Raw genomic sequence first — 20,513 nt, forward strand, 5'->3', positions numbered from 1 at the left:
AACGGATGAGCAAGGGGAACGTGAACTCGGCGATAAAGTTTCTAACAAACAATATGAGTGGGGGTGTGCTGCTTTTGAACGCCAACACCATCGATCTTTTAAAGACAAAACATCCCATCGGACGAGAAGTGCGTGAAGACGTTCTAATGCAAGGTCCACTTCCAACGGTCGAAAACATAATATTTGACGTCATCGACGAAAAGATGGTGTATGAAGCAGCGAAGATCACACGTGGTGGTTCGGGTCCATCTGGAATGGATGCTGATGGGTGGAGACCGATCCTAATGTCTCGCGACTATGGAGATGCTGGCTCCGATCTTAGAAAAGCGATTGCTGAGCTGATCAAGATGATTTGCATCAAAGAAGTCGACGACACATCATTGTCACCATTGATGGCATCAAGACTAGTCCCGCTTGACAAAAATCCGGGCCTACGACCAATTGGAGTCGGAGAGGTCCTGAGGCGAATTATGGGGAAGGTTGTCATGTCAGCTTTCTCCAAAGACGTCGTCAAAGCAACCAACAAAGCGCAGATGTGCGGGCGTCAATCAGGAAGTGAAGCTGCAATACACGCAATGCGGAAGATGTATTCCAACGAAAATACAGATGCAGTAATTCTGGTGGACGCAGCAAACGCGTTCAACAATCTTAATAGAGATGTGCTATTACATAACATCAAGTACATCTGCCCTGAGATCGCTACATACACCACCAACTGCTACACCAATCCTGCAAGATTGTTTGTCATCGGAGGGTTGGAACTCAAATCCAGAGAAGGCACAACTCAAGGCGATCCTCTTGGTATGGCCATCTACGCTTTGGGAATAACCCCCATGATGAATATCATGCTGATGGCGATTGCCGACAAACACAACGAGATGGTGGGTTTTGCAGACGATATCACCGCAGCATGAGACATCCAGTCACTCAAACAATGGTGGGACCATCTCCTTGAAATTGGCCCTGCATACGGATACTTCCCGCAACCATCGAAATCTTGGCTGATAGTAAAAGAAACCAAGCTCGCCGAAGCAACCGAAGTATTCGCAGGTACACAGATCCAGATCTCCACTGAAGGTGAACGTCATCTAGGCGCGGTCATTGGGACAGACGAAAACAAACGAAACTACATCAACGAAAAGATCAGCAAGTGGAAGGATGAAATCATCCTCCTTGCTGACATAGCCGCCACATATCCTCAATCGGCATATGCTGCTTACGTTACAAGCTATCAACACAAGCTGACGTATTTCCTGAGAACGATCCCGGGTATATCTGAAGAAATCAAGCAAGTTGACGAAGTGGTCAGACATCGGCTGATTCCTGCTCTGGTTGGTGGTCACATCATCAATGATAAAGAACGCATCATGTTGTCCTTACCACCACGTCTCGGTGGCTTGGGACTAAAGATCTTCGAAGAGGAAGGTGAAAGCAACTTTCAAGACTCGATGAACGCCACAACAACTCTTCAAAATCAGATTCTGGGTTCGAATGACGAGAATCAAAAGACCAGAAGTCAGCTTCGCAAAGAACGAGATCTACGAGATCAAGGCAAACTTCAACAACTTCTGAACGAATCCGATGAATCGACCAAACGAAAGATGGAAACTCTCAACCAAAAGGGGGTTTCAAACTGGCTGACGGTGCTTCCGATCAAAGACGAAGGTTACGAACTATCAAAACAAGAGTTCTGGGACGCTATACGTATTCGATACGATTGGCCCCTAGATAGAATCCCGACACATTGTCCGTGTGGAGCGAAATTCGATGTTGCTCATGCCCTTTCGTGTAAGAAGGGGGGCTTCATAACTTTGCGTCACAACGAGATTCGTGACATCACAGCAAAGCTGCTAAACGAAGTTTGCGTCGACGTACGAAAAGAACCTATTTTGCTTCCCATCGGTAATGAAGATCTCCCGAATCAAGCTAACAAAAGCAGAGAAGCAAGACTTGATATTAGCGCACTTAACTTTTGGACGAATGGTCAACGAGCATTTTTTGACGTAAGGGTTTTTAACCTTTTTGCTCAGCGACACATCAATTCCAAAGTTGAGAACTGCTTGAAGACGAACGAAAACGAGAAGAAGCGTATGTACGGAGAACGCGTTCGACAATCCGAAAATGGAACATTCACACCAATCGTTTTCGCGGCTAACGGTGCAATGGGCGTGGAATGCATTCGTTTCTATCAACGACTATCCGAGTTGTTGGCCGACAAGCGAAAAGTTCCCCAGTCAATCGTGACGAATAAATTGAGAACATTGATTTGCTTTTCGCTTTTACGTTCAACCGTAAGGTGTTTACGTGGATCACGGGGAAAAATATTCACCCCAGAAAACATTTTATAGATTATTATTTTCATCGTTTTTTCGTAACTCGGTTTTTAAACTCGAGAAAAATCAACTCAGGGATTTCCGAGCCTCTTCGCTATTATAATCTACTCATTTATTACAACTCGGTCTATTTTGCTGACCAGAACGGCTATCTTTCGAGAGAGGGGGACTTTTGCGTCTCTAAGTCTATTGTAAAATATTTTTAGAAGTGTGCGGTGTCGTCACAAAAAAACTCGGAAGTGCGCAGTGTCTTGTGAGCCTTCTGGGCCATGACCCTAGACAGTTCTAGTTCACTAATTGAATATTTCCCCGCTATAAGGGGAAATATTAGTTAAAAAGGCATTTCTCCGATCCTTGGCTACTTACGCCCTTTTTGCGCCCTTAAAGGGGGCGGCAATCCGCCACCACATTGCGAAGTTTGTTTTTGTTTTCATTTGTCTTAGTTATTCAGACAAAATCGCACGGATTTACCTTGATGTTACGCGCATGTTTTTGAGTAATCAAGACACGAATAATTCAGATCAAAATACAAGATGGACGAAAATTTACTCTTGGCTTTTTAAAAGTTATAACTCTTTTCTGACGAACAAAAAACATACAATTTTCATCTAATTGGCGACCAATAATTACATGAAATGTGAGGCTAACACTTCAACTGTAATCATCAGTAATTTCAAGAGTTTTTCATCATTGATTACAAAGATATCCATGGATTACCTCTTCCGAATACCAAACCAACCAACTTAAAAGATTTCAAGAGACATTTGCTTGACATGAAGAAAACGCTACATCCCCATAACTTTGGACATTAAATGATTGGCAAAATGGTATTAACATTCTATTGAGATGTGAAACTGGTTCAAGTTGAAGAATTGATGAGAAAAATGGGCAGTACGAGAAATATTTTTGCTTTGAAATACAAACTCTCTTATATGGACAATGTCTCTGGAACAAGTTATATGAGATTTGTTTACCGAGTGACTCCAAAACAAAGTCTTTAATTCTTGGTTCTTACATTCATGAGGTCAGAGGTTTTGTGGATTTTCTAAACTTTTGAAACTTGTGTGATTGTTTTGGTACGTGTTTTGGTTGCTTTTAATGCAGGAATTATCTGTCAAACCCACTGGGTGAAAACATACGATCTGACGAAAATGCAATCTCGAAATCGTAAGAACTGCGTTCGTCTATAAGGACTGGGGATGACAACAAAGTTGCGTGATTGTGTTTATGAATAGGGCGCCGTATCAGTTTTTGACTTTCTGGCGCACAACAAGATTCTTGTTGTGAAATTTTCCGCGGGAGGACTATTTTCCTCAGATGTATAATTTTCAAGTGCCTTCAGAGGTTTACCGTGCACGTAAGAAAATTATGAACAGCTGTTATCAGGTTACCTTCAGCTGAAACAAAATGATAGCTTTTTTCTGAGAAAGGAAGATAAGTTTTTGTGCCTTCCACCACATAAGTTTGTTTTGATTTTTTTCCAGTCAAAAGTCACGTGATATTTTTATCTCAATCACTCCGCCTGAACTGGAAATTCCCCTATGCACCCTAAAAGTAATCGAGTTTTAGAAAAACAATAACAAACCGTGTTATGTGGTGGCGGATTGCCCCTTTAATAACGCCCACACCTCTCCCGATCGATTTGTGCAGTGAGGCGGAACTCTTGTCTATAGTGTAAAACCTTTAGTCAGGATTAATCAATGTGCGATTTTTATTGAGGAAATTTAACTCACCATGTGGTGCATGTTCTGGACTGTTTTGGTTGTCAACTCGACGGAATTGGAAACTTTCTCTCTGGTTATTTTTCAGACAGTCAGACAGCTTTAAAAGTGACTTTCAGGGATCTTTTTCCTAAGGATTTTTGAAATTTTTGGATGCAATATTTTTTTTTTTTTTTTTTCTCCTAAAAGTGCCATACAGTGTGCTGGTGATAAAGGAAGCATTGATCACCAACAGTGTGAGTAAACAACAGTGCTTGATCTTTAAAGTGGTACACAGCAAAAATATAAACCTTGTCTGCTTGAGCAGATTGATTTACATTCTCGACAAAGAGGTTGATAAAACAAACCTTGTCTGCTTGTTGAGCAGATTGATTATTTACACTCTCGACAAAGAAGTCGATAGAAAAACTATTGTCCGATATTTCGTACACGGCAAAAATATAAACCTTGTCTGCTTGAGCAGATTGATTTACATTCTCGACAAATAAAAGAAGTCGATAGAAAAACTATTGTCCGATATTTCAGGTTGACATATATTCTTGACAAAGAGGTCGATAGAATAAAGCATCTCTTCTTAAAGAAGTCATTGCCAAAAAAATGACAAAACGGTCACAATGCAATTGTTTGACCTTTGCCTTTATGATTCCAATAAAAACTGCTGATTTGGCCTATCCCATTTGTGCTGGTTTCCTTGATTTTTAACAAACTTAGCTTTACGTGTGCTTTGTTATACATTTTTTAATATACATTATATACATATATATATTAATATACATTTTGTGCTTAATCTGAGGTTTACATTCAGTGTAATTTTTAAAACACATGACTACAATAATATGCAACGTTCCTCACTTTGACATTTTCTTGTTATGACCCTCGTTACGCTCTTTCTTTATAAGAACCATGAAATTTGAGTTAAGCCTAAGCTTGTTCTTATTTTTTCTATTGTCTAGAATAATAGACATATTGTTTCAGTCTAAGCATGATTGTTCTTATAAAAAAAGAGTGTATGCTGTTAACCCTTTCAGTACCGAGCCCTTTTTTCTATTTTTTTAGCCTACACTTTTTTATAAGCGTATCGTAATGCCCGAAGTTTTTATCATCTTATCCTGGAGATGAGCTTACTTTTTTAAATACAGTAGAGTCTCCATAACTCGAACAGCTCTATTACTCGAACGTCTCCTTAACTCGAACAAATTCGTTGGCAGCATGAAAATCTCCTAATAAACTCATATAAAAAAACCTCCATATATCGAATGTTCCCCTTTTTTGGCTCCATAACTCCAATTTTGTTTTCCTTTCCTGAACTTGAAAAATATAAGCAATCTGATTGGCTAAGAGACAAACCATATTTCTTTTTTGAAAACTTTGATTTTTGGGCCTGGGGTCGAGTTTTCATTTTTTTCAAAATCTTAAACTGCTACAATCAGACCTTTAAATAATAAATAATTCGAAAGTTACTGAAGTACGGCGCATTTTTAAGGCTTCACTTTTTCTTGCCTGAGAAAGGTTAGAGATTGAACTCTAGCCCTTCGGGCTTTAAACTCAATGAGTCCATCTGCAAGTGTAAGGGGGAAATATTTAGTCGCATTTGTGCGAATCTTGTTTTATAAGAACTGGAAGTGCCGTGGTGAGCCTTAGGGGCCATCGTAATTTTCAGACCACTAAATTCAAGGGCCAACCACCTGAAAAAGTTTATTTCTACCAAATTAGATAGAGGACCTTTCAATGTCTAAATGAATAGCTTTGGTTGAGAGTAAGACTTACACAGGAAAAAATTTTCGATTTCCAAGTTTGGAAATTTCAAGTTTTCTTAGTTGGAAAAAAGATAAAATTAAACCTGGAAATGTGGGACATTCTCCAAGGTTGGAAATTCTGCATTTTCCATGTGGCTTGGAATTTTCAAAAATCCAGTTTGAAAAAAGCCAAAAGCCAAATTTAACAACGTTGGAATTTTTTAAAATTCAGTTAAAAAAAAGCCAAAATCAAAATTTAACTTAACAAGGTTGAAATTTTCAAAAATCCAGGTTGAAAAAAGCCCACAGGCACAATCCAAAGTAAACTTTTATTAGTAAACAAACTTGGAATTTTCAAAAATCCAGGCTTAAACAGGTTGGAATTTATAATAAAATTTAGGTTGATGAAGAAAGCCAAAATCCAAAAAGGGATGGCAGAGATGTGGAAAAAGAGATCTTAAACAAGGATTTTGTTTTTATGAACAGTCACTCACTAGCCTAGGCTCGATGGCTCTCGGTCAATCTCTCGTTACGTTATGGTTCGCACAGATACGTGGTTGATCTTAGATCACTCACACAGCTCAGCAGGGCACCATTTGAAACTATGACTCAAGTACCTTATGTGCTTCACTGTGCGAACTCACTGCGATCGACCGAGGCCGCATGGATTTTTAACGTTTTCCAAACTGTTTGGAGAAACAAAAATTTTCAACCCAAAAAGTAGTTTTCCAATCGAAAGATTTTCAATTTCACAAAAATATAATTTCTTCCACATGGATTTTTAATTTATTTCCGACCCAAAAATTCTAGTTTTTCAACCCGAGAAATCAAATTTACAAAAATATGTTTTCACATCGTATCTAGACTGGAGTCGTTTATAATGCATGTAATACTAATAATAAACACAAATAATGATACGGGATTTAGTTTGTATAAACGATTGGAAGAATCCGGTGTTCCAGCCTTATAGATACCGGGCCTAGCTACGCAGAAACTTGCGTAGCGAGAAAACAATTTATTAAGCAACAACAAACTCTCAAAATAAAATCAACTCAAATGAAACATTTTTAACACACAAATCCACACACATTTTATTTTCAAGAATTTTTTTTGAGCGGGAAAAAATTCTAATTGCGATATTGACACTTTCATTTTGTTTGGAGTTAGTGCACAAAGGTTCCTAGACGACTAAAATTTACTTTTTTGCTTTATTTCTAATTTATGTCTGAATTAGTCGTCTAGCTTGCTAGACTACATCGTATCGAGTTTTGACCTTTTTTTCAATTATTCCAAACTCTTTTAAAAAAGTATCAAAAATTGAAACATTTTGGGTTTTTGGAAAGAATACCAACTATCTAGTGAAATTAAAATATTATTATGAAAAAGTCTCTTAGCATTTTCATTTTCAGATTTCATGCTCTTTCGAATGGAATAGAAATTTTTCAATTTTGACTTTTTTTTTTTGGTTGACATGGTAACAAATGGCGTCAGTTTCCATAGCAACGGGTGATCACACCCGGCCTCACCTCTCAAATTTTGATATTCTACATTCAAGGAACAATAAACAATCATAAAATCCCTTTTCGCGACATAGTGGTCTCTACTACTAATTAAAAAGGAGTGTAGACTCCAGTAATAGGGACATTGCAGAGCCCTGTAAGTTAAGAAAAACATAAGTTAAATTTTCCATTTCAAAAGAGTGCATTTTGTATCATGAACATACATCGAGGATTGAAGTAGTAATTTTATGCCATTTTATGTCAAGCTAGTCGACATCACAATGAAGATTTTTAGCTCGAGGGACAAGGATAAAATGGACTAAACAGAAAAATAAATACATAATCTTTTAAAACAAATAAAAACACTTGTATCTTTTACCGTTATCAGTTTTTATATACATTTACGTGACAAATAACCCTTGTTGCAACTAAAGACACAAAATAGCAACACGACAAGAAGATACAGTAAAATAAAATCCGTTTACTCTTGTTTAAAAAATAATAACATGCTAAGCTACGATCGTCAAAATTAATGATAATTCAGATTTTATTAATACTACAAGTTTATGAAGTGCATAAAGATGAGGAGACAAGCTTACTCAATTAATAAATAGCAATAGGAAAATCGGCTGATATTCAGTAGTAAAATAGACAATCGAATGAGGTCTGTAAACTTCGACCATATTCAAGGCTTTTCTATTTAAAACCTTGATTTTTTGCTAGTGCGTGATGACCACCTTAACGACATATACGCTAAATAAATTAAATGTCTCTTATCGGTATAAAGTTTTAGTGTCCAGAGCCACCCTGTGTTGACTGCCACTGTTGCCATTGTTGGTTCTTTTGTTGCCACTCTGCCATTTGTTTGTGATATTGTGCCCATTGGTCGGCGTTACCAGCACCACCGCCGCCGCAGCCACTACCACCTTGTAATTGCTGTGGCGGTTGAGAAGGTTGTTGTTGATTGTAACCTGATGAACGTCAAAGAATAATTCTTTCAATCGGGTCCATTTTTAAAATGAAGATTCAAAATTGGGCAAAACCTAAGAACAAAGTTATTTTTGATATTTTGGGACACTTGATTACTTGTTGGGGAAACATCTGCGCTTATCATCTTAGATAACACAAGGCTCTATTTCTCTGTAAAAATATCACTTGCTTTTGTGTGTTCACTTAGTTTATTTGGCGTTGTTTTAAATTTTAAGTTTAGAAACTTACCTCCGTTATTCCAATTTTGGCCACCGCCGCTACTTCCACCTCCATTTTGATAACTACTTCCGCCACCGTAGCTCCCACCACGGCTGCTTCCGCCTCTGGAGCTTCCTCCACTGCTTCCACCATATCCTCTGGAGGAGCCACCACCTCCGTATCCTCCACTGCGGGAGCCACCACCACCACCGCTGTAGCCGCCACTTCGTGAACCTCCTCCGCTTCGAGATCCTCCAGCGAAACGTTTGCCACCATGATCGTCACTTTCAGAACTGTATCTCACTGAAAGAAAAGAAGAGTTTTCTATCGTTTCAAGACTAAGTTTTGACGAAATGCTAAGACAATAAAAGCTTTAACTGACAGATGAGAATTATACGATGGCTTCTCAAATCGGAAATACAAAGCAGATTATAACATGCGTTTGAATAGAACAAGAAATCTTCAAAATCCCAGTTTGAAATTGTATCGACTTCAATTCTTAATGAGGCCTTCCATGGACATACCTCTCTTTCGTCCACCATAATGTCCTTTAGCTAGATCCTGAAGCTTGGGTGGGACTACTTGGTTTGCTTCTTGCATGACTGATACAAGCTCTGCAGCATTTTTACCATTGTTTTGGGTGAAGAAAGTGTAAGCAGTACCAGTTCGATTAGCACGAGCTGTACGTCCAATACGATGGATATAGTCTTCTCCGTTGTTAGGGTAATCCACATTGACAACAAAATTGATGTCTGGAATATCTGAAAAATTCAGGATAATTCTTGTCAGTCTACTGTATATAATAGTTTTATATCGCTAAAATGAAAACTGATAGGTTTAGAGTGTGGAATTGTGAAGTGTGTAACTGAATATATATAAACAGCAGGATATAACAAAAAATTTAGTACTGAAAGGTTAAAGTTAGCTTGAATAAATTTTAGGTAGAAAACCATAATATCCAAGAGAGTTTATCAATCGGTGCCACACACACGAATTGCAACATAACATTGAAATTTCACCATAACCAGACGTTTGGAAACATTGTTTTCATTACAGGAGCTCTTTGTTGTCACGCACCAGCTGATTCTGTACATTTTTAGAAATATGCCAAGAAATCTAGGCAAGATTCGATTGGCAGTTTTTTTAGTGACTGGAAACTGCCTTTGATACATGTGCCTACCTGAGTTTTTTTAAGCTAGAGCCTAGATCTTGACTGAGAGAACCAGCTGTTTTACAAATTTAATTGTGCGTGAAAACTCTTGAGAACTCCTTTTATGTTCCAATTATTTTAAGTATGTGGGTAATTCAATGTCATGTGTCGTCGTTAAGTGGCACCAACAGCACCTAATAAAGAAAGAAAAGACCTGCATTTAAAATCACTATTAAAAATAAAAATAAATAAAATCCAAAAAAATCACTATTAAAAATATAATTCCATACAACACAAACAACTACATAGTTTAAAAGTAAAGAGATTATAACATAGAGATTGGTAATGTAAACTAAATTGCAACTTAAGTCAAAACAGTGTTGCAAATGCCATGAATTCCTCTTATTACCTAATCCACGAGAAGCAACATCAGTAGCAAGAAGAATTGGTGACTTTCCACTTCTGAATTCTAAGATGTAAGAAGACATTATTATCATCCTGTTGAGGTCAGCTTGATAATTCGTAAATCTTTGATATTCTAAAGGAAAAGTTCATGCATGCATGCTAGGGAAGTAATTTCAGATTTTAATTATTTAAACTAATTTTTGTAGTCGTAAAAAAATTCCAAAAAATTCTATTTCACGGGGATAAATTTTGGCAGTTTTGCCCTATTTTGGACACATTTCTTTATTTTCCTAGGGATTTTTCAAATTTTTTGATTTAAAATAACTAAATTTGTTATCTTAGGCTTAGTTCTTATTTTTTGCAACTTACCTTTTAGGACCCATTCTCTTTCAGGTTGGGATTTGTCTCCATGGATACACATAGCAGGCCAACTAAAAGAAAATTGTTTGATATTCAATTTTTAGCCCCAATCAAAAAAAAGGGGAAATTCCCTATAAACACTGCAATCTAAGCTGGAATGTTAAGTATTAAAATGAGAATTAAGAATCCTGACAGAAGAGCAAAATGTGCAAATGTTAAGTGACAAACAGTGACTTACCCATCTCTGCGAAGGCGTCGAGTAATATCATCTGTTTTACGTTTGGTTTCACAAAAAATAATGGTCTTGTTTTCTTTTTCTCCCATTATTTCCTCAAGCAGTTTGACAAGTTTGTTTTCTTTTTCATATTCTTGACAAACATCCACAATCTGCAAGATATTGTGATTTGCATGGATGTTTATATTACCAATGTTAATTTGAACATAATCTTTCAAAAAGTCCTCTGCAAGTTTTCGAACTTCTTTTGGCCATGTAGCAGACCACATAAGAACTTGTCTGTCTGGACGAATTTGGTCAAAGATTTTACGAATTTGTGGTTCAAAACCCATATCTAACATCCTGTCTGCCTCATCTAAAACCATGTAAGTGACACGACCCAAGGTAAGCTTTCTCATCTCAAGTAAATCGATAAGACGTCCTGGTGTAGCAACAACAATCTCAGATCCTCTCTCTAGATCTCGAATTTGTGGTCCTTTTGATGCACCACCATAAATGCATGTACTTCTGATACGACTGGATTTACCAAATTCACCGGCAACTGTTTGACATTGAATAGCAAGTTCTCTGGTTGGACAAAGGACAAGACAAATTGGGCCATCTCCACTTCTGAGTGGTTCTTGGTGATGAATATGCACACATGCAGGCAACATGAACTATTAACAAAAAACAAAGTTAAAATGAAAGAAAAGTTTACATATTTCCACATTTCTTTCAGTCAAAAATGATAGCTTAAGAGGATGGTGTCAATAAATAACTTGGCATTCCCCACTGTTTCGGCAAAATAAACTACAAATTGAGTTGCTACCACTGTATGATGACATTAAATTTATAACAATAATGAAAATCAAATATCAAAGAAAAAAGATTTATAAACGCTTACCGAAATGGTTTTTCCACTACCAGTTTGAGCAATACCAACACTATCTCTACCTGACAGAGCAACAGAAAACCCTTGTGCTTGGATTGGTGTAGGCTCGTTGAAATTCATTCGCTTTATTGTTTCTGCAACATAATCTGAAAATAAATAATCAATATCCTTGGGTGCTCAATGTTTTAAGCCTTTTTGATTTCCCAGATTTTCCCTGCAAGCATAATTTTCAAAGAAACAAGACACCCTACCCTATTTTTGAAAAATCTCTGCTTATTAGGTACCTGAGAGTAGAGAACAAATCAAACATGAAGTCTTAGGGTGTTTGAATGATTGTTGATGGTCTGAATAATGACCAATCACTAGCTTATTTTACCTGGTAGATTGGTTTCCTCAAATGATTGACATGGTTTAGGGCAATTACGTCCAGCGACAGTAATATCTCTTGCTTTACGGTATTCTTCTACAGCTTCCTAAAAGTAGAACCATCAAAGGATAAGGAGTCTATTTTACAATTAATGGCAGGGGATTAACGAAAGACCGAAACAAAATAACATGTGTATAATTTGGACCCGGAGCTTAAGAAAATACAATTTCAAATAGATCAATGAGCTGATTGGAGAAAAGTAATGTTTATAATGGCTGGTAATGGGTTTACTGGTTTTTATGCACCAGAGAAGACTAGGCTGCTCAACCTAAAAACTCAACCAAAATCCTGACTCACCATACTGCGGGCTTGGACATTTGGGTGCTCTCTATAGAAGTTTTTATCAAATCTGGGGAGACTGTCCATATTCCATCTTGGTTTTCTCAAACTGGCCCCTGCTTGATTATCCTTGAATTTTCCTCCACCACCGCCACCTCTACCGCCTCCTCTGCCACCACCGTATCCACCACCATATCCACTGAAATAAAGAAAAAGTGACATTAGCGTGACATTAGCCATATTCTTAAAATATTTCAGAAAAGAGCCTGTATGAAATTTTGACAGTTGCTATTACAGTACCAATAAAAACTTACTTTGAATTAGTAAAATAGACATAAAAAACCATATCATAATTTTCCTATGTTGATTCATCTTCCAAATTAATAATTTTTAGCCTTCAATTCCACATGACACGTCATTTATCAAACTTGGCTAGACTTGCTCCTACATAGTTTATTATCAATAACTCATTTTTTAAGTGTAAATATATCGGAGCACCTTTTACTCAGGTTATGATATTTTACATGTAATGTCAGTCAGAAGTAGCTTATTCTTGTTTCTATAGGGGTCACGACCCTAGGAAATGCATTTGAAAACTTAGAACTTCCCTTAGGAAATTCTATAGATATTTCAGTCTACCCCCTTAAAACAGTCAAGAAAAAGTGCAAGTTAGGATACCTTTGGCAATCTCTCTCCTACTTAGGAGAGAATCTTAAATTGGATACAAAAAAGTATCCAATATAGCAATCAACATCCTAATTTGGATAATAAAAACCAAAAAAACTGTATTTTTCACCAACCAGAGACATCCGCGCCATCTTACCACTTCCAAGATAAATAATAAATAATAAGCAAGCATAATAAGCATTGAGTTTGGGTGGCGGAATTCTAAACGATAGCCCAAAACCACTCAAATGTGCTAACTGGCATATGCGAACGCTTTTTTTGCGCGAAAATCACCCAGGCCCCTTCCTTCTTTACGGCTACCATTTTGAAATTCGGACCGTAGAGGGGCGTTCCGTAAAAAGAAAAACAAATCTTTAACTTGTGTTAGCAAAATTTTAGGCTCTTATGACGCCTTAACCCTTTCCTACGACGCATGGCCACCGGGTGGCCCATAGTTGTAAAGATTTTAACAGTTTTCGCGCCAAAATACAATAACATGGCTTTGAATAATGATTTTGAGATAAATTTCCCGTAACCTGCAAAAAACCGCTTTTCGATATCTTGTTTACAACTAGAATTATAAATTTTCAATGTTTGTTGTAAATTTACTCAGGCTAAATCTGTAAGGGAAAAATTGCTCAAAAATTTGGACAAAAAATCACTTCACTCAGATTCTTGGAAAGCTTTTGACTTGAAATTTTTTTACCCGACCAGTAATTCATTCCTAAATCAATTCAAAGTTCAAGGCGTAAAGCAAATGCCTTTTACTCTATTTCTTTATTCAAAGTCAAAAATTTTGCCTTTCCGAAAAAAAATCTGCCGATTTTTCGGTCACGTGACCAGGTGTCAGCCATATTTAAAATTTTTTTTTTGGTATTTCAAAACCCCTATTACATGTGAAAAAAACGAGGTATTACTTATCGTGATATCTTTTATCAATCACTTTCTATTGCAATTTTAGTGAAGCCAGTCAAAAATCAAATTTTTGTTTGCGTCATATAGCCGTGAAATCATGCGTCCGGAAAGGGTTAACAGCAGATTATTAAGGATGTTAATTTTCGAGGAACCCACCAGAGAAAATACTTTAAATTTTGGTCAGTGGCGAAAATCTTGATGAAGAAAAGGTTTGCATAGTTTTCCAAACACGGATTGAAGCAGTAACCTCAAGAATTCAGGTCAAAGAGTCTGCTTGTCTGCTCTCCTATCTAGGATACCTAAATCCCCAAATTAGGATACAACTCTCCTAGTTAGGAGAGAATTGCCGAAGGTATCCTTACTTGTACTTGTTCTTGACTGTTAAAGATTGCTTTAAGAAAGTAAAACAGAAATAATAATTTTATGAAGACCCCCTACCTTAGGCAGGAGACCCCTCCCCCTTGAAACTCGATCTTTTGGGTTTTGTCAAAATCCAAGTAAAAATTGGGTATAATGCCTAAAATATCTTATTTACACCCTATAAATAAATCAAATAAATGAATAAGAACAGACCAGCCTCAGCAAAATTTTACTGGTCTTATCAAAAAAAGTTTATTTCAACCAATGATTTTTTCTAGCCTCAGAAATAATTTTTCTTTTCCAGTGGTGTTCAGAAATTCCAATAAAAATCCATGTACTTTTGCAAAATGCATTGGAAATTCTGCTTATTTTTGCCTTTTTAAATTCAAATGTCTTGGAAATTTATACATTTTCTTCTCTCGCCCTGGAAATTTTGAATTTTGATGAAAGCTTTTGCCCTCGGAAATCCTGTGTCGTCCGCCCCCTGTTACAGACAAATTCTGGAATGGCCCAATATGGGACAATTTAGGACCCAATTCAACCAAAAGTACTAACCCACTCGATGCTATTGTATTAGATGATTTCATATAAAAGTTGCAATGAAAAGATGTCATTTCCATTTGAAATATAAATTTTCTGTCTCAACACATTTCGCTTATATAATTATTTTGCTACTTAGGACATTGTTTATTTCTACAGTAAAATCCAAAAACTACCACAAAAGAAATAGCTTAATACTAGAGGTTCAAGTAAATTTAGGTTCTATGATTTCTGTGAACATAAGCAGAATGGCATAAATTACAAGAGCGAAACAAGAAAACGCAAAGAACAAAACTCTTACCCTCTTCCACCACCACCTCTTCTATCATCTCTGTCATATCTTTTACCAAATGATGATGGTAAAGAGTCATACATTTTTACAGTGTTTTTGACTTTAAACGGTTGTGAGTGAACAAAGTGACGTTTATAATGAAGACTCTGAAGAGTTAGTAAAAGTTGACTTGTCAGTCTTCACCAGTTTGACCTGCCGTGTGTGTGAAAGAAAAATGCTGTTCCTCGCTAAAAATGAAAGGTCTGGAAAAGGATTCTGGGTAATTTATTCAAGAGCCAATCAAAATTCACAGATACGTCATACTTTCGCAAAATCGGCTGCATTCTTCTAAATTTAATTCCAGAGTAATCATGCTAAATTTAATCTAGTTGTAAACATGCCTGCTCCACAAAATTGTTGATCGAAGATGGAAGTCAACATGGCGGACGAGATTTGCAGATTTTAGATTCTTTTACCATTTTTGACTATTTGATCAAAAAATCTTTCCAATTTGTTTTTTTTAAGCATTAGGTTTGTAAGGTCAATGTTGAATTTTATATACTGTTTTATTTTCTAAATTTTGTTTTATTTTGTTTCAAAGTAGATGCGATTGCAAAATTGTTTTTGAGATTTCCAAATATCTCTAGGCCTAGCTAATTAATGTTAATGATGATGCTCAATCAATGGGGTTCTAGAGGGGGCAGAGCCACAGATTTATAAAGCCCGAATAGCTAGATGTCGTGCTTTAAACCATCACAGGCAAAAAAAAGTGAATAGCACAAGAAATATAGTTGCTACCGTCAACTGCTCTAACTTGGGACGATTGGTCGAAACATGGGACTGGTTGATATCTGGCTTATATTCTCACTTACTCTTAAATCTCTTTGACAACAAATTTGTTTTGATACTAACTCCACCAAGTTTATCAATCATACTTCTTCGTTCCTTTTAGAGTGCACAGACACTTGCGTGTCTTCCACTACGGATTTTTTTCATTGTTCGATTATTGAACCAAACCAGACCCCCGCGCTCGATAGGATCGATCATCGGAACGGCTCGATGACGGATCGATATGTGATCGATGGATTACTTATCGATCCGGATAGGAGATCGATAGAGGATCGATACTCAAGATTTTTTTAAGCTTATGATTAGTTATCGATCTATCATCGATCTATCATCGATCTTTTATCGATCTTATCGACCCTATCGACTCTTTCTTAAAATCGAGCTCTAATATTAATCGATCTTTCTCGCTATCGATTACCTATCGACACCTATCGATCCAATCAAAATATCGACCGTTTTTTTATATTGATTAATCGATCCATAGCGATCTAATGGCGTCAAACCGGATTTACTTATCGGTACTTATCTGGCACCCAATGTAGAAATTTTCTTTCGACACGCTAAGAAAGCTCTGGGAAAAGGTCGGGGAAACTTTCAACATTAGAGCCTGAAAAATTAAATAAGCTTATTCTAGGATTTACGGGCTCGATGTATGATCGATACATGATCGATACATGATAGATGCATAATCGATTTATAATCGATGCATAATCGATTTATAATCGATGCATAATCGATTTATAATCGATGCATAATCGATTTATAATCGATGCATAATCGATTAACGATCGATGACGAATCGATTAATGATCGATGACGAATCGATGACGAATAGATTAATGATCAATGACGAATCGATTAACGATCGATGACGAATCGATTAACGATCGATGACGAATCGATATACTCGATTGAAATACTAGCTCGATAATGGATCAACGAAGGATCGATACTCAAGACTTTTTAATGGCTGAATCTTCCATCGATCTCCTATCCGGATTGATAAGTAATCCATCGATCACATATCGATCCGTCATCGAGCTGTTCCCATGATCGATCCTATCGAGCGCGGGGGTCTGGACCAAATTGAACAGTTCTAGTTCTAGTTCTATTAATTACCGTAACTTGGTCTAATGTTGACAACCCTCCTACAGGGTGTCTACGGGACCTTGAAAACCTTGAATACCTTGAAAATGAACCACCCAACCTTGAAAACTATCAATTAATTTTCTGGGAAAAACCTTGAAAACCTTGAAAAACCGTTAAAAACCTTGACAATCACTTGTTCCTATTCATCCTTTTTATACAATCTTTTCAACAGGGCAGTGGCTGAGTCTAGGTTTTTTTCTAGTATTGCAAATTGAGGTATCTCCATCCCTCTCTACTAGCCTTTCAATGAACTACCTTAAGGGAAGAAATTTTCGCGAGAAGAAATTTTCGCGGAATTTAATTTCGCGAATCAGAGTTTCAAAATGGCAAATTTCGCGGAATTTAATTTCGCGAATGAGCCGCTTTCTTGAAAAGTTTCACGGAATTTAATTTCGCGATTAAGAAGAAGTTATCAACTTAAATTAACTTTTAACCATCACGGAGTTATTTATATTTGTTTATATTTAATAAGAAATACACGTTATAATGCTTAAAAATCAATTGTGTCCATATTTTTTGGTAATACTTGGTCAAAAACAACAAAATAAAAGAAGAAGAAAAAAAATCCAATTTCGCGGAATTTAATTTCGCGATTTAACAATTTTGGTGTGTTTTGCGGAATTTAATTTCGTGAATTACACCCAAATTCGCGAAATTAAATTCCGCGAAAATTTCTTCATTTAAGGTAGGCTTTTACATTTTTTCTATCGATTGAAACCAGGTTATTCCAGTTAACTCTTATAGGTTGAGATTAGTTTTGAGTTTAAATGCTCAATTATCTTTGACTGCTAGGCTTTTTTCATTCATTATCGTTACCGTTTTATTACATAAAAATTAGGAGCCATACAGAGTGGGTAAAAAAAGTGGTGAGACAAAAACATTCTTCTTAGCTTTTAGTGCCATTGAAATTCCAAAATTTTTAGGAACATTTAGATGTACAGAGACCACCAAATGTTGGTCTTTTTAGGACAAACTTTGTCTTCTAGGGACCATTTTTCTCAACAGTGCTGATTTTTGCAACAGAATATTAATTTTTTGCAAAAATCGCTACTTTTAAACAATGCTGCTTTATGAATTGAGCAAACATTAAAAACATTTGATTGAATACAAAAATAATTGAACTTGGGAAATGTTCTTTGAATAAGAAAATTGAAATTTTATTTTGAAAAATTGTAAGAAATTCTGAAAAATCACGAAAATTTCTGAAAAAAAATTCAAAATATCATGAAAATCAATAATTTTAGTGCCAATTTACTAAGAAAGCTCTGAAATTTTAGTCCGAATACCACCTTTTTGGTATCTTAGTACCCATGGTACTAAAAGGATTTTAAACGTGACTAAACATCACGATGTCCTAGATTTAAGTACCGACCCCCTGTATAACATTGCCTTTTGATGATGAGTCGAAGCCATTGCATAAAAGGAGGTTGGATTGAAATTTCTATAGGATTTCCTAAGGAAAGAATCTGAATTTTCAAATGTATTCCCTAAGGGGGTTACCACGTAGGGGTTCTCCCAATGTATTACAAGATTTCCAGCACAACTAAGATGAATGGAATTTCTTATTCATTAATTTTTTGCCTGACCACTGACTCTTTCTGCCCACCCTCTGTATGGCTCATATGTCTAAAAGATGTAAAAGTTATTTCCTATTTGAATATTTGTTTTTCACGATGTCTGCGCTAGTAGTATCTTACAAAACCTTGAAAAATGCTAAAATTTTAGCCAAAAAGCCTTGAAAAAACCACTTAAAAATTACCAAAAAAACGGGTCGTTGTAAAACATGGAGTAGCTCCATGGAGTACTCCAATGGAGTACCTATTGGAGTACTCTAAAAATATTGCAGACCAGATTTTAGATCGCCGCGAGAGGAAAATAAAGACCTGTATAATTTTGTATTTGCTCTAAAACCACTCTGTAGCAAGAATGTGGCTTTCATGTTGGTCTCTTTTTATAAATCCTTTCATGTGATCTGCATCACATTGAGTATGAAATTCTCATATGAAAGAAATAAGTTGGCGGACTCCATTTATTGTGATTGTCTTGTTATTTTGTTAATTGAAGTGTACTTTAGGCGTACAAACTTTCGCGAGCAGAAACTTTCGCGAGGACGAAAAATCGCGAAATTCACGACATTTACTTTCGCGAATTTAACGGAAAAATATTTTTCGCGAGCATAAACTTTCTCGAATCAAGACGTAAGATTGAGAATTTTCACATGAAAAAATGGCTTATAGAGACAAATACTTCTTAAATTGGCTTGAAACATTTTTCCTTTGACTAATTAGTCTTTTAGCAGGCTAAAAAGTGCCATAAAAGTTACATTTTATTCAAAGTTTGAAGTTTTACAGATTTTTTATTTTGTCAAGAATTTTTCGCGAGCATAAACTTTCGCGAATGGCCCTTCCTAGAATTTTTAAAGACATTTACTTTCGCAAAAAGGGCCAAAATTCGCGAAAATCGCGAAAGTTTCTGCTCGCGAAGTTTGTATGCCTAAAGTATTTTGTCAATAAAATGACAATGAATAATTTAATGCTCTAAAACCCCTCTGTAACCTCTCTCACAGACTGTCCCCAACTGCCATTTCATATCCAGTCATACTACCTGCATCATATTGAGTATGATAAAAATTCCTTTTGGAAATGGGTTGATAAGCTATGTATTCTATGATTGTCACAATATTTTCTTTAAAAAAGTCAATCTGTTGACAAAATGACAAAAGAAAAATATTGCTTAAGAAAGCTCTAGTGCCCTACTGGTGTTACATAAATAATATAACACATAATACTATATACAATTACTATTATATGTATTATTATAAAGTGTTTGATATATCAGAGCTATTCTGCAAGCTAAATCTGGTCTGTTAATTGTAGAATCAACAAAGATTTTTAAGTAGAGAGCGTGCGCTATATGAGCTTTACTGCCAGAAATGATGGTAGCCATTTTTTCACAAACAAATACTTGAGAAATTCTTTTGATTGCTATAAATTGGAAGTTTACAGCTGGTGGAAAAGGTTGATTATCCAGGGGGGGGTCAACATCCAAATACCAGACCCATAGCCGGGTGGTGGTTGTTAACATTGTTCTTCTAGTCGAATAACTAAATAAAGAAGTGATCCTGTTGGTTGATGTCCAACTATTGTGAATGGTGAGTAACAACCAATTTACATGGTAGCAGCATTCGGTGGTTTTGCAGTAAAGATATTATTGGTTGGTTACTAAAGTGTGATAAAGTTTATGAACTTTGGTTGTTATAAAAGTATAAACTAAAGTGGTAAATTGTTGAAAATGGCAGGTGTTGTTTCGATAGGGCAGAAGTATGGATTGCCCCCGTTCTCTGAAGATGGAGACTTTGAACATTGGTTACATGAAATTGAAATGTGGCAGTTAGTAACTGATTTAGCTAAAACAAAACAGGGACCTGTGTTGTATCTCAGTTTATCCCCAAAGGTTCGCCAAGCATGTGCAACATTAACGAAAGAACAGCTAAATGTCGAAGAGGGTTTAGATGTGCTTATAACCAAATTGAGAGAACTCTATGCAGTGTCAAAAGATC

At 36.3% G+C, this 20,513-nt stretch overlaps 1 protein-coding gene across 2 annotated transcripts; it reads right to left on the reverse strand.

Annotated features, from left to right (window-relative positions):
* Positions 1–7,634: 7,634 nt before the first annotated feature.
* LOC136804691 (uncharacterized) lies at positions 7,635–15,212 on the reverse strand. Of its 2 annotated transcripts, none has more exons than XM_067061301.1 (10): positions 14,987–15,212; positions 12,223–12,403; positions 11,875–11,971; positions 11,511–11,644; positions 10,631–11,283; positions 10,402–10,463; positions 10,037–10,096; positions 9,002–9,238; positions 8,508–8,780; positions 7,635–8,260 (listed from the first exon to the last, which is right to left on the reverse strand). In XM_067061301.1, exons 1-10 carry the CDS (start codon positions 15,058–15,060, stop codon positions 8,079–8,081), a joined length of 1,953 nt encoding a protein of 650 aa, XP_066917402.1. In that variant the 5' UTR covers positions 15,061–15,212; the 3' UTR covers positions 7,635–8,078. The 2 variants fall into 2 exon arrangements, with proteins under 2 accessions (XP_066917402.1, XP_066917403.1); XM_067061302.1 differs by having other exon boundaries at positions 7,635–8,332.
* Positions 15,213–20,513: the final 5,301 nt, after the last annotated feature.

Source organism: Clytia hemisphaerica, unplaced genomic scaffold, assembly GCF_902728285.1.
Source record: "Clytia hemisphaerica strain Z4C2 unplaced genomic scaffold, Clytia hemisphaerica genome assembly, whole genome shotgun sequence".
Taxonomy (NCBI): Eukaryota; Metazoa; Cnidaria; class Hydrozoa; order Leptothecata; family Clytiidae; genus Clytia; species Clytia hemisphaerica.